Here is a 26,693-nt window from a genome sequence, read left to right as displayed (position 1 = left end):
ACGATAAACAAACATGTTGATTTTTCCCTCACTCTAACAACATGAGCAGACAAGGAAGCTTAAAGGCTGAAGGTCTGTGTGGTCGGACCTTGGCGGTGCTCGTCACATGTGATCGTATCAAAGAAGCATGAATTGGCCTTTGTTGGTAATCGCTCCCTGAGACCACAGAGCTGAACAGACTTCTGTAATTCTGTCTAATTCTCCAGCTTAGTCTGCTTTTCTGTCTCATATCACACATACCAAAAACAACAGCGACGTCTTTTTCTTCCACTTTAGTCTCTAACTTCTACTGTGATTGTACTTGCCTGCAGTGAACATTGGGAGTAGTTCCTTTTGTTGATTGTCTTTTTTCTGCTCTTCAAGGTCCTGTGTTGGTTCAGATTTAGCTTCCACAGAAGGTGAGTAGTTTGTTTCCTACATCTTTCATACAATGTACTGTAGGAGTAGCGTATTTAAGAATGTGAGTAGCGAATAATACAGTAGCTATTTTGATTTGATGGTGTCATTTGAACAAATGTAAAGGAATGTGAAGACTCAGGCTTGTTGATTTTCTTTCGTCTTCTAATATTGATTTAACTCTTAGTTGACAGACTCATTACTGGTGCTCAGGGCAGCAAACAGCACAGCAGAATCTCACACTATCACACTTTGTGTTCTGCTGCAGAGCTCAGTACACTGTCAATCCAGGGGAATAGCTCCTTGGTGATGTCATGTCTTATATGTCAGAGTAGTGTCTCACGCCTGTGTAGCGCTGCATAGTCAAAATATTTGACCAAGCTTTTCATCAGTTATTTATAATTGCATATCCGCTGGCTAGAGTCACACTTTTCACCTAGAACCACACTGAACTCTCATTACTCTCTCATGTCCGCTGTGCAGCCTTTCTAACTGCTAGATTGCTTTCTCTACTGATTCTTGATCTTTAGCTGGACATTTTGACCTATTAAGATAAGATACTAATAAGGTAATTCTGACCATACTTGCACCCAGAGCTTTTTTTGCCCTTTTCCTCAGCAGCTGATGAAGAGAAGCTAGACGACCGGGCCAAGCTGAGTGTAGCAGCCAAGCGCTCTCTGTTCAGGGTGAGCATTGTGTGTTTGTGTCCTTGTTTGGAAGAACATTTCTCTCCACAAACACTGAATTCAGAGCATAGTACTGGGGAAGTCTCCATTCATAATACTCCTGGATGGAGAGATCTTTCTGAGTTCAGGTTAATACTGTGTTACTGAGTTTTAAACTGTCTAAGTTACTGTCTGTCACCTTTGACCTCTTCACGTCTCCTACTGTGAGACTGAAACTTATTACAGTACACGAATAACCGTCATTGTACTTGCTCTCACCCAGGAACTAGAGAAAAGCATAGATGGCGGGGTTCCTAAGCCACGATCCAGGAATGGAGTGATTGACAGAAGAATGAGGCGAACCCAGGACCGATCCAGAACTCAGCCTGTCACCACTGAGGAAGTGGTCATCGCTGCCACGTAGGTTTAGAAAGGCTCATGAAGTGAACTTTAAAATGTCACGTCACCCATATTACAATAAATACTGTATGGGCTCATCATGTCCAGGTGTGAAGCAGTTCTTACTTGTGTTTAGGCCAAGCGAAGACTGAGCCTCCATCAGTGTTACCATGGAAACCCTTGGTTCTTACCCTGTTTTTCTGTCACCTTTATTTTTTTTTTCCTTTTTTCCTTTTGACCACCGCAGCGTCCCTTCTCATGTGCCACAAGCGACGGCTGTGCACACCACTGTAGCACGCTGCCATAGCCCCACCCTAGTTTGCAGCTATGTCACACCATACAGGTACAGGTACAGGCGTGTTTGTGTGCACGCGCACGGCTACCAACGCTCACGCTGACCTACAGTGTGTCACTAACATCCCGCAGAATGTGTTTCCATCCTACACGATCTAAGTTCTCCCTCCTGTGTTCGTGTTTGACTTCCTTCTGTGTGGTTGGAGAAAATGACATGATTAATAAACCATAAATGGTTTTATTCGTATCTCTCATGAGTCAGTCTACCTGTGTAACGGCTCCTCTGTGCTTACTAAACTGTCTGTAGCATGCCATCAGTAGCTTGCACGAGCTCCTTCCCCGCTTACCACAACTCTGCCTTTCTTGTACCTCTTGTGTCTTGGGCATCGTGCTCCCCTCCAGCCTGCGGGCAGCCTCACAGCAGACTGCAGCCATCCGGGAGCAGGCACAGAGCCCACAGCACGGACGCCCGACCCAGGAGGCACCAAGCTCCAAGCCGTCATCCACAATGGAGGGAAGCCAGGAGGAGCCTGACCTCTGCACCCTCACCCTGGCAGAAAAGATGGCGCTGTTCAACAGACTGGCGCAGCCTCCAACCAGGGTGACCCACACCAGAGGGGACACTCGGAAGCGCAGGTGCAACACCCGCTACCAGACGCAGCCCATCACACTGGGAGATATGGAGCAGGTGAGGAAGAGCAACTGGTATGCTACACACACTGGGATTTTCTAATAGATTTGTTTTATGAATAAGAAAAAAACTAAAATGTTGCATTTATCGCAAAGCATTGTCTGTCATTAAGACTGATAACAACAGCAGCATGTTAAAAACAAAAACCTGCTGACACTACAGTATAAGTAGCAGGTTCTTATAGATGATGCCAGAGAGGAGCTTTGCTGTTATTTACCATCTGACTCCCAGACAAAGGGAGTTTCAAGATAACAAATGAGATCCTGTAAATTCATTTTGTCACAGCAGAGAGTTGGTAAAGTTCTGTAGCATGTCAATGTTTGTGCTCCAGGAGTCTTCAGACGTAGACAACAGGGACGAACAGGAGCTGTGTGACAGCCCAGTAGAGCTGCTACACGTAAGCGTTCTGTCAATCACTGCATCTGAGGCTGATGCTGCCTGGGCTCTTCTGTGTGTGGCATCTCGCCTATCTCATCATGATGTGTGATTTCATTATGACCGTACGCCTGCATGACTTGGCTTCTTCTAAGGCAGTGATGTGGGCATGGAGGCTCGCTATTTCAGAAGGATTGAAAGGCGCCTCAGAGCAGCTCGACTCCTGTTCACAACACGGACCAAAAGCAGTATTTTGTTGTTGGCTTTTTGGAAGTAAAAACAAGTGTCGTCCCTCTTTATAAGGTTGTTACGCTGTGGAAACGTCCCGAGTCGCTTACAGGCTGACATATGTAACATTCTGCATTTGAATGTTGTTCAATAGAAACGCAAGGTTGGTTCACATGCGTTGGAGTTGCAGTAATGCTGTCCAGTATTTTAACTGCGGCTGGGAGGGTTGTGCACGGGGGACATGGGGGAGGGGCCTGGCTTTGTGACGTGAGCTGCAACCCGCTGCTGGGATCGTCTGCCCTTTGATGCTCAGGAAGTGTAGTCACTTAGTCAGCGGGATTCTCCCGACTCTGCTCTGCACTTTGCCAGACTGACTCACTTCTCTCTGCCTCCATTCTCCCTGACGTAGCTTCAGAATGGTACCGGACACTTCCCCTCCTCATCTTCATCTTCGCCACTGAGAGCTGGAGGCACTGTTTCCACAGACCATGCAGGAGACATCCACATAACCAGAGCACAAGCCCGGGTTGAGCACCCGCCTCCCTGCTCCGACAGGTCCCTGCCCCCTCGCCACCCAGACTGCCCGACCACTTGGTCCCAGGACGCCGCGCACCAGAGGCTTCAGGAAGAAGACGGAGTTGATGTGGGAGCAGGCAAAAGGAAGATTCCGTCTCCCGAAGGATCCGTAAGACAGGCTGCTCCTTCGCAGCCCCTGACTGGAAGAGAGAGACGAGCAGAGGAAGAGGAGGTGGTCGTGGAGCAGCAGCTACTCAGAGGGAGGACGGGAACAGCGCAGAGCTTAGAGAACCACACGGACTGTCAAAGGAGCAGGGACGGCGTTAGAGGTGAGAACAATAAACTAAATAACTAAAAACTGTGTAGTAATTGATGACAGAACATGCTGCCTGAATGAACCTAGTTAATCAATGAACTTTGTATCAGCATTAAAACTAATCAGTTTGTGGGTTCAGGCTTCCTTTTGCCTGAAGTGTGTGTGTGAGCGTGCGTGTGTGTGTGTGTGTGTGCGCGCGCGTGTGTGTGCGCGCGCATGCGTGCGCGCGCGCAATGCTGCACCGAATCATTATTGTCGTGAACAGAGTGTCCAGTCTACAGTCACATTTCCACCATATGCTATTTATTGATTTTACTTTGTTCGCAGCGCTGCCAGAGTTCACTGTGGCAGCATCAGGTTCTGTCAGGCCTGTGTGTGAGCCTCCCACGGACGAAAGTGGCTCCTTATCCAGCATAGCTCACCCTGAGCAGGAGGACGAGCTGAGCGACATGATGACGGCCAGACACATGTCCATCAAAGAGAGGTGAGTTGTCCCACGTTCTACAACACACACGTTCTAAGAAGCTCCAAGCTGATGTTTTTATTGAGCCCCACCTTGTTAGAGAGGGGAGCTTTAATAGAAGGTTGACTGATGAATGGTTGTGTTAAATAAGTCTAGTTACGTCACCTTGTCAGCAGACAGAACAGTCCATAAATTGACCGATGACATAATGGGATTAGACGCAACACGCGTGTTGTCCACTCTGTCTGCTTGTCGCGCTTTCATCGCATCTCCTTGTTTCTCGCCGCTCTTTGAATTCCTCCCAGTCTCAGAGCATTTGTTTGGAGCCAGGTTCTGTCTCTTCACTGCTCTGTCCTCTGACTCACAGAGGGGGTGGAGAGTACAGTAATAGCCTGGCTCATGAAGAGACGAGGTCACTTTCCATACCTTACCTCTACTGTGCTTCAGGTGGTTGAGTCATGCAGAACTGTTAAACGATGGTAAAGACACATGAGGATGTTCTTTTGTTTGGCGTATTAAACCTCTTCATTGAGTCTGCTAAACCTCTAGGTGTTTAATGTTTGAAGCCTGTGTGTGAAGCTTAAGTTCCCTTCACTGCCCCATCTCCCAGAGTTGCCTTGTTGAAGAGGAGCGGTGAAGAAGACTGGAGGAACAGAATCAATAAGAAGCAGGATGCGGTGAAGGTTGCTGTGGACGAGCAGCTTTGGGAGGTGGAGCAGAGCTTCAAGAAGAAGGTAACCGCCTGAGCCAAGCGTCTGTTACTGTGTCCTTTAGGAGAACAGAGTAGAAAACAGGGAGGCGTATCACCAACATGGCACCTTGGAATGCTCTTCAGTAACTTGTATTTTTGTAAGTTGAGACTCTCACTGTCAGAGGTTCTACAGAATGAAGCAGGTGGTAACGATGAGGATATCTCTAAACAGAGAGGTTGTGTATTGTCCATTGATCTATTTACGCTGGTCTGTTACAGTTTGTGCTTAAACACAGCAGATTGTTTGTTTGTTCCTGTGTTCTCATCACATCTCACACTAAAATAAATGAAACCTGGGATCTCCGTTGACTCCGTCCTAACAAAACGGACACATCATCACATGTCGCAAGCTAAGAGAATTAAAAAGAAGCGAGTCCTGGTTTTATTTATTTTTTTGTTTGGAAGTGAAATGAGAACAAATTAAAATTTGGCTTTTCAGACATTCAGCTTTACTAATATTGTGACACAGACACTGAGATGGAAGTTTATCAACTAAGTAAAATTGCAAACGTTATTACCTGATTATCAGTCTTATCAGTGGCATACATACTGTAGGTGTAGCAGGATCTGTGTGAATTTCCTGTGTGTTCAGAGTCTCTGTTTTCTGTCTGGCTTCAGTCTGTTTTCACTGAACAACTCGCTGCATGTAACCTTCTGTTCTTCTGTTTGTCTCTGTTTGCATGTCTTTGACCTTTTCAAAAATAATAAACGTCACTTCATCCTGCATGTTGTGTGTTTCTCTGTTGGCATCCTTTGCCTGTTTTTCTTTTTTTGGGGGGGGTACCTCTCTGTTTAGACATATTCACCGCTGCCACCTACTGCAGCAGGACTGTTGTTTCTAGATGCTCATCAGGGTTTGTTCGTCTGTGCTGTGGTTGCTGCTCAGGGGACTTTCCTTAGATTGGACAGTGTGTTTGAATTGCTTTTCCGTAGTTGTTTGACACATGGTGTTAATGCTGCAGTCAAAGTGGGAACATCTATCTAAGGGGCCAACACTTCATGTTGTTGAACTGCTGTTAACTCATCTGTAAACACAAGGCAAAAAACAAAGACTACACACTGGCTCCAATTAAGGATGTGGATCTACCAATAATGTTACTGATGTTTCCATGTAACAGCAGCTTTTGTAGGATCAGAACACATAAAAATAAAGAACATGATTCTTTTAGACCTGAGGTGGATCCTCCATAAGATTTGCTCCTTCTCCCCTGAAGCGCTGAGTCTGCCTGACGGTCCGTTGCAAACAAGCACAGACACACTGCTGGTGTATTCATCACGTGACCTCTGAGTTCACGCTTCAGTGTTGTGAAAGCAGACGTAACCCTTTGTTCTAGTGAGGCCTGTTTTCACAGCTGCTTCACACTGATAGTGTCAAATCAGAGCAGTGGGTTTATAGAAGGAACTGAAGGTGGAATCCTTGGGGACAATGACTGTGTGTGTGTGGGTGTGTGTGTGTGTGTCTAGGAGCCAGACGTTGCCTCCATTTTCCCCACCTCCCCTGAGCCTCCTTTTCACACGTCTTCAGCCGATGAGTCCCTTAGTCAGGTAGGAAGTTCCATCAGTGTTACTGGTTGCATGGCTCAGATTTTGCTGGTCTCTGCTGGTTCACGGAGCCTCTTTGCATCCATAACGCGCATTAGAGAAGAACTGTTGAACTGAGATCTCTCAATCTCTCTAAGGAACTGCAACAGTTTGACTACAAATAAAAATATGTTGCCGTTGTACAGTGCATGTGCTGATCACATGCTCCAGCCTTCACAGCCCCCTGCACCTTTCCGCACTTCTTCCTTCCTGTGCTTCTGTATCTTTTGACTGCTTGGCAGCTCCTGCAGCTTCTGTCCTTCTTCCTATGAACAGCTGCTCTCCACATGTTCTTCCCTCTGTCATCACTCATTCCTTTCATTTGGCTTATAAAGGCCACCAGATCTCCCAGAGCCGTGCAGGTGGATGAGAAACACCCGTGGAGACGCAAGGTGACCGGCCCAGGCCATTACATTGTAAACTCATGGACTTATGTTTGTAGTGTTTATTCTCTTATGGTAACTAACATTAAATAATATATTATTTAACTTACCAATGGTGATATGCCCTCAAGCATAAATCATTTCCCTTCAAATCTTGGCACAGGGCCTTAGTAGTTCACCCTTTTATTGCCCCTATCGAGGTGTATATATATAGATGCTTGCCCTTATTTGCTCTCCACCACTGGAACATGTACAGTAGTGGCTAAATATATGTTCTAATGTTCTAAGAAATGTTTAATAATTTTGTCACAAAATAATTACAGGTTGACTTTACTCATTCATTGCAGCTAAGAATGTTTTTCTGTCTCTAGAGAGTTTGTGAAGAGGAGGCAGAGAGCGACAGGACTGAGGCTCACATGTCCATCCAGGAGAGGAAGCAGCTGATAGTGGCCCGAGAGGAGGCCTGGAGGACCACAGGCTACGGAGCTGCTAATGACTCAACACAGTTCACTGTGGCTGCACGCATGGTGAAGAAAGGTCAGAGGGCAAAGTCACTTTACTGCATATGTGTTAAAACTAGTCTCTTAATTGAGGCCTATACTGTATGCACCAGGTAGGAGAGCATCCACCTTCATGGCTACATTTAAAGGGTTTACTGTGTCTACCTGTGCTGTTAGCTTATGCTAGAAGCTTGAATGGTTTCACATCAATCTTTGGAATAAACATGCTGTGATTTACTGCCCTGCACTAATTAGCAACAGTGAACATGTGCAGAAGTGAAATATTTATCTAGTCTTTTGTGGCTAATGCATCTGGTTTTACCTTCATATGTATATTCTATAAATAAAAAAAGCTGGTTTGTGTGCATTAAGATAAACAGCCAGTGTGTGACGCTGTCCTGTGGGCCTGTGCTCCTGCAGGCTTGGCCTCACCCTCTGCCCTCACAGGCTCAGCACCAGCCAAACCCAAGAACTGCAGCGTCGCCATCTCCAAACCACAAGAAGGTCAGTTGAAATAGCAGCACTCTTGAAGGTTACTCCACTATTAAACTCCTTATTGTCCTCTACTCGTCACACATGACACAGAAAAGCTGATACAAACTACAATCAGCTGAAAGGTTTGTCGCATCAGATGCAATATAATGTATAATGTTCGTCAGGAACCAGACCCTTCCACAGACAGTTTATTGTTTAGGTTTCTCTTTCAGCTGATGAAAGTGCCTATTTTTTAGTTGTTGCACATCATCTCTAATGTGATGCTGATGTTACTGTGGGCCAGTTGTGAAGCTTGATATAATATAAACTAGAGGATTATGTGTTTTAGATACCTGTGCATGAGTCTGATTAGATTAGATCAGATTAATTTAACTCAGCGGTGACGTCCAGGTTCAGAAAGCACAGAGCATTCACAACAGCTGTTTTTTTTTTTTTTAGATGTGCAAAAGTTAAAGCGTGTGTGTTGTTTGCATCTAAGCAGAGATCAAGGCTGTGCCAGACCTCAACTTGGAGTCGGACACGAAGTTGGATAAACTGGAGTCATTTCTAGGCAAACTGAACAGTAAAGGTCAGTCCTGTCAAGCAAACCCTCTACTGTATACGTTCCTCCTGTTCCTCCACAGACTAAAAACTTTATTTCAAGGAACAACAGCAGTTAGAGTTAAATGTTCTAGTGCGGTAAATGATGCCTGTGAACACATGCATCATCATACAATGATGCCTGTGTGAACACAGGCATCATTGTATGATGTATGATTTTCACTGAATACTCAGTCCTGTCTGGCCTGTGTGAAGCCCTCACTAAAGGAGTTGACCCAATAAAGCTTAGCATCCTTGTCCTGTCCATTCCCAGCATGCGGCCTACTAGAAGCCACCATCACGGTCACAGAGAAGAAGGTGAAGGAAGTGATGAACCTTGAAGACGAGACCTTCTCGAAGTTCTACCGGCAAGTGGAGGAGCTTCCTCCTCCTGCCACGAGCAAAGTGGAAATCGAGGACGACTTTGATGCCATCTTTGGTCCCCAGGTGCCAAAGTAAGTACTCGCCACCAGAGGAAGGTGACTTTAAAATGACCCCGTTGATTAATTGTGACTCTGCACCCTCAGACTGACCTCGGAGATGGTGCAGCACAAGCGAGCAGTTCGCCCGGCGCGTAACGTCCAGGCTTCCAGAAACCCTCTGAAGATGCTTGCAGCGAGACAGGACATCCGACACGAGTACACGGAGCAGAGGCTCAACGTGGGCCTGTTGGAAAGCAAGAGGATGAAGGCTGAGAAGAGTGAGTGAGACTGGATACATGGCGCTAAAGCTCAGAGGAGCCTTTACCTTCATTTAATGGGTTGTGAAAGGTTTCACTACAGGTGTGATCCAAATAATCACATGAACCCCACAAACCATAAGCATCACTAGCTCTAATTACTAAGCTAATCTGGGACTTGAACTGAGCCATATCTGGGAATGGAGTCAGTCCTTGAAATGTTTTGCTTGAAAAGGCCACATGTTTGGCTGAGTGTCATACTGTATCTGTGTGTGACAGTGTCCAACAGCTCAGGCTTCTCAGAGGTAGCTCTCGCTGGACTCGCTAGCAAGGAAAACTTCAGCAGCATCAACCTGCGTAGTGTCCAAAGCTGTGAACAGATGTCCAACAACAGTGCCGTGCCGTACAAGAAGCTCATGCTGATGCAGGTCAAAGGTGAGTGGAGCGAGCGGCGCCTTCACTCACATACAGTGACAGGCAGACATGTGAGTGCTGTTTAAATGAACAGGCAAGAATGCTACTTATTGTCTGCACAGAAAGGTGTCCGACCAAGTCTGTGTCTTTCAAATGCACTCTTTCATGCGGCAAATCTTTTTCAGCAGCTCTAATCATTTGTTAGAGGACAGCGTGTTTAACTGTCCTGTCTAAAATAAGAGCTGAAAGGTCTATTTGTGTGTCCCTGCTCCTCCTCCACACGTCTGCTGGTGACAGCTGTGTCGCTAAATCATTCGCCCCAGCTCACCTCATGCTCGCCTGCCTGGACTTCTCTTCAACTGCAGTGTAATCTAGAGCAAATCTGAGTGACTGTGTTTTTAGTCTGTAGAATAACACATGTATGAGCTGCACGTTCAGCTACACACACACACACACACACACACACACACACACACACACACACACACACACACATACATACATACATACATACATTTGTCCTGTGTCTGTATACAAGGTGCACTGTGCACAAGGTCACATACTGGCCCTTGTGTATGTATACTGACACTTAATATGATAATGCTGGCATGTTGCCAATGGCATGTAGAACTGAGAATGATAAGCTGTGTGTGTGTGTGTGTGTGTGTGTGTGCGTGCGTGCATGCGTGCGTGCACACATTCAGGCCGAAGGCACGTCCAGACTCGACTGGTGGAGCCCAGAGCATCTTCTCTGAACAGTGGAGACTGCTTCTTGCTCATCGCTCCGAACCACTGCTTTGTCTGGCTTGGAGAGTTTGCCAATGTCATCGAAAAAAACAAGGTTGGTTGAACAAAGAAAGTCATCAAACATTTTAGTTCCTGACATGTAAGCGCAGGACCAGTACGGATGCTGTTAAGTAGGGCTGATGTCACACTAAGGAACTAAACATCCCTGGGAGGAAGTAGTGACGCGTGCGTGCTGCAGGAACTGACCAACAGCAACACCATTGTTCAGTCAAGACTGTCTGATGACCTGACCTCAATCTGACAAAAGACCCGTGACTGAGCCAGAAAAACCTGTGACCTGCACAAATAATGTGGGTCACATGTTTTTAACTGTATTAACAGCTTAATTATAAACACAATTTTTGATGTGCCCCTTATATATATTTTCACAAATGTTTTAAATTTCATTCATTTATGAACGAGGAAACCTCCTGTGTTTTACGGACTTCATACTGTGTGTCTTCCTCTGATGTTGTCACAGGCTTCAGAGTTGGCCCACTTCATCCAGAGCAAAAGAGATTTAGGTTGCTGTGCCAACTACGTCCAAATGATTGAGGAGAGCGCTGGCGCACACAGCCACGCGGCAAAGGACTTCTGGAGAATCCTGGGAGGGACATCGAGTTACCAGTGTAAGGACAGTGAAGCTGAGACAACGGAGCTGCCTGAGCTTCACAGTGCACTGCAGCCCTTGTCCTCTGTAGCCGCAGGAACCCCAGATGAAGACGAGCTCTACGAGGGTGCCATCGTGGAGACTAACTGCATCTACCGGCTGATTGATGACAGACTGGTCCCAGATGACGACTTCTGGGCCAAGATGCCTCGCTGTTCTGTGCTCGTGCCCAAAGAGGTCGGCCCATGACGTCCAGCATGACACAGTGTGACTGTGATTGGAGGCAGCTCCGTTTCTAACACACCAGCGTCTCTCATTTCCTCTGCAGGTCTTAGTTTTTGACTTTGGCAGTGAGATGTACATATGGCATGGGAGGGAAGTGACTCTGGCCCAGAGGAAGGTGGCCTTCCAGCTGGCCAAGCACCTGTGGAACGGCACCTTCGATTACACCAACTGTGACATCAACCCACTGGACCCTGGGGAATGCAACCCACTCATACCCAAGTATGGAGAGCTTCATTTATGTGGTTCATAAACGCACCACCCACACAGATTGTAACAGGCGGATACTGAACCACAGCCACCCACGAGGTCGCGGTCTAAATGTGACCCCTGTAAAATGTGCCAAGTATCGCTTTGGTTTAGGCCTTTTGACTTTCGCTGCGTCAGGCTCGTGTTGGGTTCAGGGCAGGGTTGGCCTCCTGTGTCAGCTTCAGATCGCGCTACACGGCTTGATTCATACTCTAGTCAGTGAGGAGCACCAACCTTGTGATTGTATTTCAGCAACTGGGGGTCTGGATGGGGCGTTGATGTGCTGTTTCTCCTCTCAGGAAAGGCCAGGGCCGACCTGACTGGGCGGTGTTTGGGAGACTGACTCAACACAACGAAACCACACTGTTCAAAGAGAAGTTTGTGGACTGGAGCGACTCCAGTCCTACAACAGGCACTATTGACCACATTCCTGATCAGAAGGTATCAGCCTATACCTACATACTGTAATGGAATGAAGGAGCATGAGGTTCTGTTACCAACTTCTTGATGTTGTTGTTGTTTACTCCAGGAACAGTCCTCCTCTAAACAGTCCCAGATGTTTGCTGCCTCCCAGATGCTGGCCCTCTGTCAGGCACCTGTCTGCACCACCCTGGACGGCTTCAACGTGGGCCGGGGCTACGGCCTGGTGGAGGTGGAGGACTGGCGGAGCTATGACATCAGCACCCTGGCAGTTGAAGTGTGGCACATCTTGGAGTTTGACTACAGCCGCCTGCCTTGTCAGAGCATCGGTCAGTTCCATGAGGGAGACACCTACGTGGTAAAGTGGAAATACATGGTCTGCACTGCAGGTCAGTGACTGGAATGACTAGACCCTTTAACACAGTGATTTCATTGCTACTGGAAATGAATGGATGAATTGGTTTATTTTGACTTGCACACACAAAATTATTATTAACCTGCAAATATTTGCATTTGAATATTTTACATTTTGAACATTTTTACCAATTAAACTGCAGCTTGTGTTACTCAACACAAGTATTTATTTCAGAATAAAGTACAAACTAATTGATTTTAAGATTAACCTTTTTTTAATACACAACCAACGCCTGGTCAGTTGGAAAGCGACAGACAGAGCAGCAGAAGACCGGGAAGGAGAGGTGCTGCTATTTTTTCTGGCAGGGTCGCAACTCCACAGTCAGCGAGAAGGGAACATCGGCGCTGATGACCGTGGAGCTGGACGAGGAGCGAGGAGCACAGGTACCACTGTCAGACAACAAACCTTGGCATCTCACACATGCTGTAAGGAGAAGACTGACTCCTGCTTCCTGCACCAGGTTCAGGTCCAGCAGGGGAAAGAGCCTCCGTGCTTCCTGCAGTGCTTCAATGGAGGCATGATCGTCCACTCAGGGAAGAGAGAAGAGGAGGAAAACCCTCAGAGTAAGTCCAGGAGATGACTCAGAGGAAACCACCGATTAACACCTGATTAGTTAGACTCTGTTCCGTCTCATCCTTGTATTCACAGCTATGTTTGCCTCTAATAATGTCAAATCCTCCATATACGTGAGTCATAAGTTCATATCGGAGAACAGTCGCAGCTTGTAAAGAACCCATGTCCAGAATCAAAACTTCCCACAGACAAACAACTTGACACCTCACCTTGTTCCTCCTCAGGTGACTGGCGTCTGTACTGTGTGCGTGGCGAGGTGGATGTGGAGGGTCACCTGCTGGAGGTGGCCTGCCACTGCAGCAGCCTGCGTTCCAGGGTCTCCATGGTGCTGCTGGGCGTCAGCCAAGCCGTCATCTACCTGTGGCATGGCTGCAAGTCGCAGACACACACGCGGGAGGTGGCGCGCACCACCGCCAACAAAATCAAACAGCAGTGAGTGGAAGTCAATTCTGCTCCTTACTTTTATCTGATCACCTTGTAAAAGCAGCTGAGATGGCCTTCCCTGATGTGGTTCTATAATTGTTACCACTGAGGGAGTGTGACATGTTTATCTCTGGGCAGATGTCCTCTAGAGACAGGCCTCCACAGCAGCAGTCGGGTGACCGTCCGGGAATGTGACGAGGGAGAGGAGCCCACGGGATTCTGGGAAGCCCTCGGGCGGAGAGACAGGAAGGCGTATGACTGTATGCTGCAAGGTAGGGGAATCGGGGCGCCCGTAGGACCATACTGGCTGGAGCTGTGTGCTGATTGATGTTCTGCTGTGACCTTTGACCCCCAGACCCAGGCAGGTTTAATTTCACACCTCGTCTGTACCAGTTGAGCAGCACTTCGGGGGAGTTTGCAGCGGTGGAGTTCCTCTACCCAGCCAGAGACCCCCAGCTGGTCAACTCCATGCCTTTCCTGCAGGACGACCTCTATGAAGCCTCCCAGCCCGGTACGCACCGCAGCACTAGCTTCAGTCATGTGGCAAGTAAAGGCCATGACAAACGATGTAGGTCTAAAATAGTGTTTGACTACAGATAAGCATTTTCCTCCTCCTTCTAATACATCTAAATATTTATAGCTATCGTCAGACTTGGACAAAGTGGAGAAATGAATAGATACTCAGAACTGAATTTTTGTTAAAAGGTTTCTGCTCTAACCTAAATTTGGCTTAAACCTGACTGAGCAGCAACAAAGTGAAGCTGACGGTGTTCCTGTGTGCAGCCCTGTTCCTGGTTGACAACCACCATGAGGTGTACCTGTGGCAGGGCTGGTGGCCTCAGGACGAGGAACGCACCGGGTCAGCCTCCATCCGCTGGGATGCCGACAGGAAATGTGCCATGGAGACTGTGCTGCAGTACTGCAGAGGTATCACGCAGTATCACATTCTGATGGGATGGCGGGGAGCAACGTAAAACAAGCAGGTTTTAGTGGTTGAGGTGGAGACAAAAACGGGGGATTTACAGGAGCGTGGGCTGAAAAGAATATGAAACGCAGCTGTAGTGAACAGGCTGCAGCAGAAGAACAGCACACCTACAGATCTAGAGACCGAGTCATTGAACTGCTCACACGTAGCCCCAGTTAAATAGGCACCAATCAGTGGACAGCACAGGTGATGTTGGGGGCAGGCATCCTGACAAAGTACAAAAAGGAGGACAGCTGGAGACTTTAATAACGAGGTGCTGGAAATTAAAGTTTTTTTTTTTGTTCCACCAGAAAAGAATGAGAAGAAGCCTCCCAAAGCGTATCTGATCCATGCCGGCCTGGAACCGCTCACCTTCACCAACATGTTCCCCAGCTGGGAGCACAGGGAGGAGATCGCCGAGATCACGGAGAGGGTGTGTGCGTCTAGTCCTTATGTGGATACGGTTGTGTAAGGCCTCAGCCAGACTCCATTGTCTGTAGAAATAAGAGTGAAGTGACAGGCCGTCCCAGCTCAGCGGTTTCTGTAGGCGTCATACGGTTCTGAGCTCAGTCCAGGTGGTTTTCCATGTCCAGTGTTTGTGTGTGCTCTCAGGAGGCGGAGGTGTGTAACCAGATCATCCTGGTGGAGGACGTCCTGGCCCGGTTGTGTCAGAACACGTACACCCTGTCGGACCTCTTGGCCCGACCGCTGCCTGAGGGCGTGGACCCTCTTCACCTGGAGATCTACCTGTCTGATGAAGACTTTGAGGTAAGGAACAGGGGGCAAGCATACATGAGTTAGAACTCAAGCGTCATAAATACCTCCATTGTGTTGCAATCAACATTTTAGAAGTATGACTGTTTAAATCATGAGTTGTAGTCAGTATAGTCTGCTCCAGAGGTGGGCAAACCTGGTCCTTGAGGGCTGCTGTCCTGCTGGTTTTCCAACTCCATGCCCCAGTTACGGCTGATACCTCAATCAGGTGTGTTCAGTCAGTCAGCAGCTGAAAAGCCGACTGACAGGGGGAGTTAAAAAACCAGCAGGGACAGCAGGAATGCCCACCCCGGTCTACTCACACGTCCACATTTTGTCCTGTAAGTTATACCTTCAAACTGCAGTTTAAAGCACTTTGTGGAACCAGTAAAGGTTTTATCAGTGTCTCTCTGGACATGATTTAAAACCACGTTACAGTGGTTGAGGTTAGAGTTTAGTTTTGCAGACACGTTTTTCATCACCCAGTCTTTAGGGATTTCCTGTGTTCACTCGTCATTTGCCTCTTGTCCATTTGTCCCCCATCCCATTGGACTTTGGTGTACTTACCCCTTGTATTCATTTCCACCCTTCAGGGTGTAGGGGCTTATGAGGTGAGTGATCCTGGAGCATGGACGCACTGTCAAACCCGTGTGTAGCATGACGTTCACTCACTGGGGCCTAGTCGCTTGAAGTGAGCTGCGTTTTAATGGTACAGGCTGCTGTGTGTAGTCTCACCGCTGCTTGGGTGTGCGTCCGCCATGCGACCGCCCCGCGGCTCTGCTCCTGACGCCTGTGTTTGGCTGCTCACACAGAAAGCCCTGGACATGACCAGAGACGAGTACGGCAGCCTGCCTGGCTGGAAGCAGGCCAACCTGAAAAAGGTCAAAGGACTTTTCTAGGAACCTGAACTGACGAAGCCAGAACAGCTGCTCTGTTCCTCACGCCTGGACCCGCACAGGCCCAGGTCGAGCCTCGAGGATGGAGAGTCGTGGAAGAGGTGAGCGGGAAGTGTGGCAACTTCTTGTGCTGCCGGTTTCCTCCTCGCCAAGCGAGTGCCCTTACAGCCACACAGCCATGTAGAGGAGCAGGTCTGCCAGCCTGGTCTCCGCTATACATGTATCTATGTGCATTACAGATCATTTATATTTATAGCAAATCTATGTAGGAATTTTTAAAAAAAGGCTTCGTAAATAATTAGTGCTTAAAATGGAATAAATAGTGTAATTATGTGTCGAGTGTCTTGTTTTGAGTAAAACTAGCTATGAAGAAATGTTTGTATTTGTGCCTTATGTGTACAGTTTATATGCAACAGACTTTTTTCTGATATAAAGAACTAATAGAAAAATAAAAGTCTGAACTGTGTTGCTCTGTTTTTGCACTTTATGTAACGTATATTTAACTTCTCAGGCTGTATTGCAGTGATTGGCGTTGCGCTCCTGTCCTTCATCCTGCGTTTGTGTCACTCATCCTGTAGAGGGCAGTATAGGACCAATTGAAGACCCGAGATCCTGTTAATAAACCTACACAGGCTGAATGTTTATAGTCCAGCTCAATATTGGCAAAAATGAGTTGTATAAGCAGAATGAGAAGATGCAGCTGGTTCAAGACAGGTGTTTGAATGTGATGAATAATGCAGGAATGAAGAAAACACATTCCTGGTGCATCAGCTTCCTGTTTTTAATCAATCTCCTTTGTCTTTGCTTGTTTTCTTATGAAGTCCTGTGTGATCGTACATAACCATTTAATTAACAACAGCTCTGTGCTAATCACACGTCTCATTAATACCTGACAGCGAAGCAGCATGTAAAACGCCAGGGCAGCAGGCAGGAAGCAGCTAAATGCAGTCCAGCTTCACAGTTCTGTTTGCTACTGAGACCTTCATGGATCTGACAGCTACAGTTACTAGAGAAATGAATTACTATATGTAACATATACTATATATAAACAATTACCAGACACCGCTTACAGCATGGCTCCACCTTGACCACTCTGATCAGTAAAGTGCTAGTATTCATCAAACCATCTGCTGGTATGAACAATCCTGTCCCTTCTGAATCCTTCTGCTTGTGTGGATCTAAACCTAATGAAATCTAAAAACAGTCAAGTACAACCTCAGACCTGAGAGAGTCACGGTGTGAGACAGTAGCTACTAATAGACAACTCCCTCTCAAATGAACAAGGGTCAGTCCCGACTTTAACTCTGGTCAAAACTGGCCTTTATCTGAAGCAGAGGCATCATCACCTGAATGAGCCGTGAGGAAGACGAGGGTCTGACCCAGGTGTGGAAGATGTACAGACGCGTCAGTAGCCACGGTAACAACTGTAGCATCAGATCATGTTTTCCTAATTCCGAGTAACTACTGTTTGTGTTAGTTAAATGTGTCAGGGAGGAGTATGGACATGGACTGTGTGGCAGCTTGATGAGGCTCGACTACCTGTGAAGTCATATATACGCAGGTGAAAGCTTCGCTCCGACCCGTCAAAGCTCACGGCCTCATTTTCCAGGCCGCGCTCCAGCTCCGCACACACACACACGCACACACGCTTGCACTGGAAAGCTCAGATGTTCTCAATATCGGCGCTTGGCCTGTGGAGGAACAAGAGCAATTAGAGGGGAATTTCATGCAATCACCGTAGAACAATATACACAGCAGGTTTGTGTCCGTCCAACTGTTGCCCAATATTTGAACAGCTTTCCTGCCGCGGCGGGGCAGAGGTCGGCGAGGCGCTGGAGCCGTCCCTCCTCCGCCCGCCCGCTCTCGCGTGCTGCGCTGCTGGACGCCGAGCCTCCTGCGCCGCTCCGGCCTTCCAGGAGCTCCATGTGCGACGCGGCGCGTATCCGCCCGCCCACCCACGCCCACTCGGAGCACGGGCTCCAGCTCCTCGCCTCCCCGTCCCCTTCCCCATCCCTGCGCCCGTCTCCGGGAGGCTGCAGCCTGCACAGGGAGCTGCTGTGAACGCGCTGCCAGGTGTGGAGCATCTCGCAGCCTTTTTGATTCAGAGCCCAGTTTCTGTGCCGAGCTCCGACCTGCTTTTCTTTTGATACAATCCCTTTACAGGATGCAAAACACCCCATCTCTCTCTCACACACAGAGCTGCTGGTATATATAGTAGAGTGGAGTAGAAGTAAAGGTCGACTATATAAAACATAAAAAGTGGATCTTTTTGGACCGAAGGGTTTTCAAAGGGACTTTTTCTCTGTTAGAAAAAGTTTCCATTTTACCACGAGATTTGTGCAAAATGGGACATTTTAATTATTTGAATAATTTGGAAAACTTGTAAACTTTTAAGTGTCACTTAAACAGCAGTTAACTCCAAACGCTATTTAATAAAAACTGATAGAAGGGAAACTCCTCTGAGGTATTTATTCAGGCTTTCAGTACATTGTGGACACTGTTGGCGTTTTCATTTTCTTTACATTTACCAGCTGCTGCAGTACAACCGGTTCACGTACAGTAGGAACTCTGAGGTTCGATCCAGGGCCTCTTTAAAAAATCTGGATCTTATTCTAGGTGCAGTTAGAAAACCACAACCTGGTGACCTCAGACTCCTGACTGGCTATTTCTGAGCCTGTGTGGGAGCCAATGAAATGATTTAAGTGCTGGAGTAATGTGTTCCTACGATGAACGAGCCACAGCCTTTAAACGGCCTCTGCACCAAAGGTTACGGTTGTTATTTTGGAAATCGGCATTCTCTACTGACTGAGATCATCGGCTTATTAAATATGATCCAACATAAAGGTTGTGTTGTTTATGTCTGTGTCTGTTAATCAGGGAACGACTCTAAACAGGCAGGAAACGCGTGGCTTCGTCAGGTAAAAACGCTGCCACTGTCGCAGCTTCCTCAGAACACAGAGGACGATACCGGACCTTGAGTCCAAACCAGAACCTGCTGCCCGTGAAGCACAGGAGCTAGACTCACTTCAGGTAAACGCTAATGTAAATGCTCCACATTCACATATGCGTCGGTGCTTGGAAGCTGAAACTGTCCTGTTTGTGATTAATTATTAGATTATTCAAAGGGTAATTAAACGATCAGTCAGTATTTACTGGGCCATATGCCACGGGCGCCTGCCTGTGAATCCTAATAGGCCAAACGGAGAAAAGTGCCCTTTGGCAGGTATCTGCCTAATGCTCTTAACCATCTGTCGCCGCTCAGCCCACTTCCACACCAACATAATGTTTTGTTTATGATAACAGTGTTAATTCAACACAGGCTTAGGTGCGAAGTGGCTCGGTTGAGCCTCGGCACCATTTATTCCTCAGTGTTTGCGCTTGGCAGCTTGCCTGCTCAACGGTACACCTCCCCTCGATCCACAAGATGACAAGCAGCAAACAATGCCGGTCCCAATAAGGCTTAGCTCATATTCTTGTGCATCGGTGTGTGGATTAACTATTGCACTGAGCGTCACAATGGAGCTACGGGTTCCTCTCTCGTCCCAATTCCTCTAAGCCACACGTCCAGAGTGAGACGCTACAGCAAAGGCTCCAGGTTGAGATGATTTGTGGGAAATGAATTTGAGAAAGACGAGCGTCTCCCTGGGCTCTCGGCGCTGAGCTCTGCCTGTTAACCCAGATTTAGATCTGTGCGCTGATGGAGCCCACGTGGATCCGTGGAAGGCGGCTGTGTGTGTTCTCAGCTCAGGCCTGGATGGGGACCACACAGGGCAGAACCTGCAGACGGGTCGAGGTTTGTAACTGATACGGAAGGAAACGTTAGCAGGACGATCGCCTGTCAAATTAAACCTCATCCCCATCTGTTCCACTGAATATTGATGAAGACGTCTTCAGGCGCTACAGCTGCTTAAAGACAAGATGGGCGTTTATGCACTGTGCATTTATAGGGTTACAATTATGTTTTATTTTTCCTTTAATTATGATCAGACTGTTACTTAGTTTATGTAATGAGGATCTAGATCAATAATCTCTTAATATTCAAAACCAACCAATCAAGTAGCTATGTAATAATGCAATAACTACTAATAACTATTCATACGTTCTGCAGTTCTGAGGGGTCTGAGTCACACTATCAAGAAGTAAAACTGCTGCTTGAATAATGGGTGACTTCACATGGGCTGGAGTCAGGAGGCTGCCCTCCCACAGCCACCTGGCTTCATCCGAAGCTCTGATCCTCTAATCGACACCAACAAACACCTCCAACCCTCCACCTCTCCCTCCTGTGGCCCAGCCCTGGGCCTGGCCCCCTGCTGTGCGTGGGGGGGGGGGGGGGGGGGGGCTGTCACTCAGGTGGGTGGCGATGAGGAGAGAGCGCACGCTGGGTGGTGGCAGAGACGATGTAACGAAGGGGGAGCAGTTCGCTAAAGCTAATGTTCCACCGACGTGCGTGATGTCAGCTGGCCGCCTCACTGCTGACTCGGCTTCGTGCTCGTTTTCTGCTGCGCCGCGAAGCCGGCGGTGCACGCTTGGATTTCCAAGCAGGAAGAGGTCGCGGCACATGTGCTGCTCCAAACCTAAATGGGCCGGACATCAAACGGCGTTTGAGTGCATTTACAGGCAAAGAGGAGGGTCAGGTGTAAAACTGGAGACGTGCACGGATCCAAACAAAAACACAAAGTGGCGTAACCAAGAGGAGCGAGTGACTCACACGCAGAACTGTGCTGTTCCAAAACCCCAACGCCGGGAAACACAAACACTGCTTCTCTCTTTAGTTCGACTCCAAACGCGCCGGCGTGTCATCTGCTTCCAACTGCTCCCTCAGACGGAGAAGAGTGATGAGGAGACAAGCTGAACACTCTGGGGCCACAACGGCACATTTCCATGGACGCCACAGCTCCGTCCAGCCTGAGGTGACAAACAAGCTAATTCAACGCACACACAGAGATGCACGCGCACAAAGACACGCACACACGCAGATGCACACACACACAGACACACACACACACACACACACACACACACACACACACACACACACACACACACACACACACACACACACACACACACACACACACACACTAACTGGAGGGAGAGCTGCTGCGTGCAAACAGCTGGCTGCTGTCTGAAGCATAATTAGTGGTTAATAAAAGAGGCTAATAAGGACTTAGCTTCACTAGTCAATAGCTAAATGAAATTAGGGATCAGCAGCGTCTGGCGGACTGATTGGACTGATACCGTGAGTGACCTACAGCTGTCCTCCACTGCTCTGCACGGGCTCCAACCTCCGCATTAAACGGCTTTATTCACAACTGCAGCAACATGTCTCTGGTTTTATTGTGCAGAGCGTTATGGGTTGATCCAGATGTTGGTTAGCCAACCTCTGGAGGATCACTGACTGAGCATGGAGTGGCGTCTGCATGGTCAAATGCTGCCAGTCGACAGCTGCTGCTGTCACTCATCTTTGCTGCAGGACAGTAAACTTGCACCTTTTCCTTTTATTTCTTTATTCCCTAATTGACCTATGATGTAATGTAACACTAACATACAGTGGACGGTGGACAAACTTGCTCTGTCCTAATCTGTGTAACGCGTTATGGGACGTTATACTCGAGCAAGCGAACTGCTTCACGACCTCTGTGTTTTCAGGTGTGTGAGAGGTTGTCCTCTCCACAGCATCACACAGCCCTGCGCTGCTCTGGACAGAAACCACGGTGACCTCACTGGGATGTGTTTTGTGGGCTGCACTTGGTGAAGTCCCCGCTTTGATCGACTCTCCTGAACCAGGTGCACGTGATGCTCTGAGCTCTTCCACGAAGGCAGTAAATCCAAACCCGACAGGTCTGAGTCCGATCTGGCCCGCGACGAACCCGACACCTTGGACCCTACGCAACGTTCCTCAGCTGTGTTCAATCTGATCTCAGGTTTGTTAGCACTTTCCCACCGTCGTAAGCAGTACTTCCGCCAGGGATGCGAAATGATGCAAGCCGAAGCAATCCACTGAGTGTAGGTAGCATTTCAATTTAGCAGAAGGCTGTGATCCTGCGCTGTCAGCTCTGAAACGCTTATCAGCAGAGAAGGCGCGGGAGCATCTTGGACCTGAGATTTAAAATGGAAATGTTACCTATTGCTCATTTTAATGATGCTTAAGCTGAACTTAAGGACTGCGTCTCCTCCAACTCCCCTGTTGATGCGTGACTTCGAAGCAGCACATGTTTTACATGTTACATGTTCTTTTTAATTCTGCACAATTTCTATTTCCTGACTCTTTTTTTTCGTTGTAGCTGCTTTGGCATTAAAACGTCCCCACTATAGAATAAATAAAGTTCATCTCATTTTATCATCCACATCCTCCAGCGCGTGTGATGTCAAGGTGACACCACATCATGTTTTAAGCCCCAGGTCCAGTCTCACACTTACCAGCCTATTGTTTAGGTTCTGAGCCCCCGGACTTTACGATGTAGGTTGTGATGAACGCAGCGAGTAGAATCAGGACACGCAGACTCTACATGACCTGAACCAGTAGTTTGCTAAGATTAATAACAATTTAAGTTTAAGATAAATTAAAAGAACACCTCACAATTAGATATACAATTTGATGTTTATTAGTTTTTCCCTTGAACTTACATTAAATGTCAGCCAACAGAAATAAAAAGATGCTTTTTTTATCTCCTAAACCTGTCTGGAGGGGACATCTCACCGCGCTGCTCACCTTGTGACTAAGTCTGAAGGGAGACCTAGATCCTATTTCACAGGAAGGTTCCACTCGCACATCACAGCTCAGGAATCAGGAATTTGGCCAAAATCAACATCCACTAAACAGATCATTTTATAAATATGTAAATTAACCGAAGCCGCTCACGCTGTTTGACACTTTGTATTAATTCATGGATTTGTTATTATAGCTACAGTCCATAGGCGAGTAATTAGATGTTTTCCTGGGAAAGTTTTGATGATACATTATTTAATGTAAATGCTACGCTTTTATGTTATGAAGGTAATAAGTCACGGAGATATATTTTCACAAACATGTCAGTCAGTAGGAAAAGTGTTTAATGAAAAGTGACAGAGAGAAGTCCTGAGGCGATCGGAGCAACAGTGTGCCCGAATTAACAGCAGCATCATTCCAGTTGTCAAGCTGCTTCTCTACTTTATAGGTATTTTTACTTGGGGAATGGAACAACCATTAAAACCAACAATGGTTCTGTTTTCTCTGGCAGAGAGCGTCTGTTCGGTGGGGAACCGGGGAGAGAAACGGAGGGGAAAGAAAACAAGGCGAGGGATGTGGTGGTACGAGGGCGAGCGCAGCCTGCACATCCACATGTCATCTCTGTTTAGACACACCTTGGAGAATGTGACCTCCTTCCAAGCCGGGCCTGGCATCGGGTCCACGGCGGCGGGAGGGAGGGAGGGAAGCCCCGGATCGCGGCCAAGCTGTGCCAGAGAGCTGCCTCCCACTGCGCACACGCGTGTGGTGCGTTCGTGACTCACCACGGTGTCACACTCACCGGATCCTCACTTAGCGGCGTCTCCTTGTCGCGGACACACGGGGCCGCGGGGCCGAGGCCTCGCCGTCGTGGATTTAAAATGGCAGCTTAGCAGCGGGGGGGAGTGGGGGGCGCCGCGGTGCCCTGGGCTCGAAAGGAGGGTCACAAGGAGGCTTTACCTGTGAGGGGAGGAGGGGGAGGAGGGGGAGGAGGGGGAGGGGGTGCAGCCGGCAGCCACGCGAAGTGAAGACGCGGCACAATCGCGCACCCCACCCTCCTCCTCCACCGCCGCCGCCGCGAGGCCTCCGGCCGTGACTGAGTTGCAGCAGCAGCAGAAAGCTAACCTCGCCTCCCCGTGGGGGTCGCACTCGCTCGCCGCCCGTTATCCTGGCGGGGAGGGGGGGCGTTCACTAGCTAACGCTAGCCTCGCGTCCGGTCGTCCTGAAGCTGAGGAGAGACACGAGCCACAACCATCTACCGAGTCTCATCCAACTCACACTGTAGGAGCATCACCAGCTTCCAGACAAACTCCCACAACAGGCGTGTCCTGCTGTGAAGCCCATCGTCTGGTGTCTCTCAGCGTCTTTGCAGCGAATATGGAGGCACTCAACACAACAATAGTTCCAAGCTGGATCCAAATAGTGAACTACAGCTGCAACGCGTCCACAAGGGTTCAGGGTTCAGATCTTAATCTGTCTCCAACCTTACCGAGCTGCATGTGTCAACGCTCCAATCAATCTCCAATCGTCCTCAGTGCGTGAGGAAAACAATGATGAACTCCTTAAACTGTATGTGGCAGTAAAATGTGAACAGGTTTTAGAAAAAGGCTGAACCACTGAGTTCAGTTACGGGTAATAATCCGTCTTCCTGCATAGTGTTGCTGCTCCTATTTGCAGCACAGCCTGGTTGACTGGATGCCCGGGTCCGGCTGGAGCCCGGGTTATTGTCCAAACCTCTGGGAGACTGTGGCTACAGCGTGTGACGCGGAGGAATCCTGGCTTTGGTATGCTTTGCTTTGGTACACTGTTTGCTGCTGAACGTCGGGTCATAGAGGTGAGTGAACGGCGGCGGCGTAGCTGAGCTGTGACGAGAGCGACTGCCGTCAGCGCAGCGCGGATCCTACTGTGCATTTAGTGAGCGCGACTGACCAACTGGAGACGTGTAGTCCTGGTGTGGAGCGCTGCTTTGTCTGATGCTGCTGCGATTAGAGCGTCAGCGGGTTCACTGTGAGCTGTGGATCAGTGGTCAGTGGAGATCAGCATCATCCCACTCAAACTGAAACGGTCGGATGTGAAGATTTGCTACTAAATATTAACATGAACGTGGGCTTAGACTATCGAGAGGGCTCTTTTTTTTAGGTAACGCTGCTCAGGTTCAAGCTGCACAAATGACAAACACAGTTAAAAGCTGAATGTTGAGCTTGTACAGTAACCACAGACACGTTGCTGTTCAGTGACATCATAGAGAAAACTCTGTAACTAAAACTCTGCTTCACCCTCCACACCTTCACCGTCTAATTCTATTTCTTCTCTGTCTCGTCTTCTGTGTATTGAAGGAGGAGAGTGCGATGAAAAGCTCCTCCTAATCTTAACCAGGAACCACGACGGAGGCAAACAGACGCAGGCGCATTATTTCCATTTGAAGGAACTTGCCAAATTACACAAATGTGTTTGTAAAAGTGGCAGCGGATGGAGGCTGGTCAGCGCTGGTGTTTCTCAGCACGTACAGGTAGCAGGAGGATCCAGCAGACAGCACGCGAGCTCATCCAGGCGTTCACAAAGAGACCATCCTGCTCAGGTGTGCGCTGCCCCACACGCGCGCTCACTTCTTTTTCTAATTTGCCTGTTCTGAATAAAGACGATGGGCTCAAAGCGCAGCAGCTGCTGCAGAACCGGTTTCACTGGAACCAAGTGCAGCCGGTGATTAGACGAGCGAAGGAGGAGGTTGGACGAGAAGCTGCATAACCGTCCAGAACCCGTCATCTGCCGGGGTTCTGCGTCTGGTTCTGGTTCTGAGGCTGTGCTGCACGTGCAGCTCCTGGAACCAGTCGTAGGACGATGGCGGGACGTTCAACTGCACTAGAGGATTTTACAGCTAATGTTACTGTTGAGGCCATGACTCAGAATGAATTCAACGTTGCAGCATCAAACTAATTCCTTACGTTTCTCCTCCACTCTCCTGTTTGCGTAACACAACGTCCAGTGACGCTAGAGCTGACACATGCTCACACAGCAGCACAAATCATCATGTTTATGGAGAGAAACTCTCTCAACCCGTTGCTGTGTTTCTGATGTTTAGCCCGACTTTATCGAGATGAATGTGGGGAAGAGAGTGTTATGAATAGAATTCAACAGAACTAATTGTAGCCGCCACAACAAGCTTAAAATTGAATCAGCAACTCTCCAAAACGTGCAAACTGAACATTATCACCTTCATGAAGGAACCGGAGCAGTCTGAGTTCAACACAGGCTTTTAATCATTACACACACACACACACACACACACACACACACACACACACACACACACACACACACACACACACACACACACACACACACACACACACGCCGGCTCCGATCAAGAGCAGTAATCAAGAGCTGGAGGCAGACAAGAGGCCATTTACTCAGGTGAGGAGCAGAGAGATGGGGCCACTTCATAGGACGCCACTCAATCATCTCCAATCAGGACGCCGCCAAGAGGTCTGAGCGACGTGACGCACCCGTCCCTTTGTTTCTGTCTTCCCGTGCAAACGCAAATTCTGTACGATGAGGCCGTGCGCACGTGAAGGAAGCGACGTTGGGGAGAAATGGGAGGAGGAGCGAGGGTCTAACCCCAGGGGACCGCGCTCCGCCTCCTCCCTCCACCCGCTGACGGGGAACCGGACCCCTCGTCGGCGCCGCCGTCCTCCGGAGCCGCTCCGACCCGCTCTGATCCCACCGCAGCGGCAGCGGGCCGTGTCCGGGTGAATCCTGGTGAATGTGCCCTGACCCCTGATGGAGGTGCTGACCCAGAGCGAGCATATGGCTCCACAGCACCGTGGCCCTGGACAGGATCCAAGCCGCCAGCACGACTTCCTGTGTGTGGAACAGCTGGCTCCTGCAAACCTC

General features: G+C 48.4%; 1 protein-coding gene and 1 long non-coding RNA gene across 23 annotated transcripts in view; one reads left to right on the top strand and one right to left on the bottom strand.

Moving 5' to 3' along the window:
* The window catches only part of svila (supervillin a), a 39,362-nt gene extending 22,800 nt beyond the window's left edge, over window positions 1–16,562 (top strand). For 6 of the 22 annotated variants that reach the window (XM_029147032.2, XM_055508113.1, XM_029147026.3 and 3 more), the window contains 33 exons: window positions 364–398; window positions 1,015–1,082; window positions 1,345–1,481; window positions 1,708–1,803; window positions 2,157–2,442; window positions 2,777–2,842; window positions 3,458–3,893; window positions 4,208–4,364; window positions 4,954–5,077; window positions 6,559–6,639; window positions 7,011–7,067; window positions 7,430–7,595; window positions 7,931–8,062; window positions 8,532–8,621; window positions 8,907–9,087; window positions 9,160–9,332; window positions 9,591–9,746; window positions 10,430–10,566; window positions 10,993–11,140; window positions 11,213–11,358; window positions 11,450–11,625; window positions 11,952–12,093; window positions 12,182–12,461; window positions 12,728–12,870; window positions 12,948–13,050; window positions 13,285–13,492; window positions 13,622–13,755; window positions 13,839–13,994; window positions 14,267–14,410; window positions 14,759–14,880; window positions 15,060–15,215; window positions 15,794–15,811; window positions 16,013–16,562. In XM_029147032.2, the coding sequence (XP_029002865.1) occupies window positions 364–398; window positions 1,015–1,082; window positions 1,345–1,481; window positions 1,708–1,803; window positions 2,157–2,442; window positions 2,777–2,842; window positions 3,458–3,893; window positions 4,208–4,364; window positions 4,954–5,077; window positions 6,559–6,639; window positions 7,011–7,067; window positions 7,430–7,595; window positions 7,931–8,062; window positions 8,532–8,621; window positions 8,907–9,087; window positions 9,160–9,332; window positions 9,591–9,746; window positions 10,430–10,566; window positions 10,993–11,140; window positions 11,213–11,358; window positions 11,450–11,625; window positions 11,952–12,093; window positions 12,182–12,461; window positions 12,728–12,870; window positions 12,948–13,050; window positions 13,285–13,492; window positions 13,622–13,755; window positions 13,839–13,994; window positions 14,267–14,410; window positions 14,759–14,880; window positions 15,060–15,215; window positions 15,794–15,811; window positions 16,013–16,099 (4,741 nt within the window). In that variant the 3' untranslated portion in view covers window positions 16,100–16,562. The remainder of the gene's footprint in view (window positions 1–363; window positions 399–1,014; window positions 1,083–1,344; window positions 1,482–1,707; window positions 1,804–2,156; window positions 2,443–2,776; window positions 2,843–3,457; window positions 3,894–4,207; window positions 4,365–4,953; window positions 5,078–6,558; window positions 6,640–7,010; window positions 7,068–7,429; window positions 7,596–7,930; window positions 8,063–8,531; window positions 8,622–8,906; window positions 9,088–9,159; window positions 9,333–9,590; window positions 9,747–10,429; window positions 10,567–10,992; window positions 11,141–11,212; window positions 11,359–11,449; window positions 11,626–11,951; window positions 12,094–12,181; window positions 12,462–12,727; window positions 12,871–12,947; window positions 13,051–13,284; window positions 13,493–13,621; window positions 13,756–13,838; window positions 13,995–14,266; window positions 14,411–14,758; window positions 14,881–15,059; window positions 15,216–15,793; window positions 15,812–16,012) is intronic. The other 16 variants (XM_029147030.3, XM_029147017.3, XM_029147034.3 and 13 more) reach the window with 14 other exon arrangements.
* Window positions 16,563–16,992: 430 nt separating this feature from the next.
* The window catches only part of LOC129603978 (uncharacterized), a 15,454-nt gene continuing 5,753 nt past the window's right edge, over window positions 16,993–26,693 (bottom strand). The window contains exons 3-4 of the long non-coding RNA XR_008694478.1: window positions 20,805–26,693; window positions 16,993–20,670 (exon numbers count right to left, since the gene is read on the bottom strand). The exon at window positions 20,805–26,693 is cut by the window's right edge and continues 2,503 nt beyond it. This is a non-coding gene — a long non-coding RNA (uncharacterized LOC129603978). The remainder of the gene's footprint in view (window positions 20,671–20,804) is intronic.

Source organism: Betta splendens, chromosome 4, assembly GCF_900634795.4.
Source record: "Betta splendens chromosome 4, fBetSpl5.4, whole genome shotgun sequence".
NCBI classification, from domain to species: Eukaryota; Metazoa; Chordata; class Actinopteri; order Anabantiformes; family Osphronemidae; genus Betta; species Betta splendens.
This window is presented reverse-complemented; position numbering and strand designations above follow the sequence as displayed.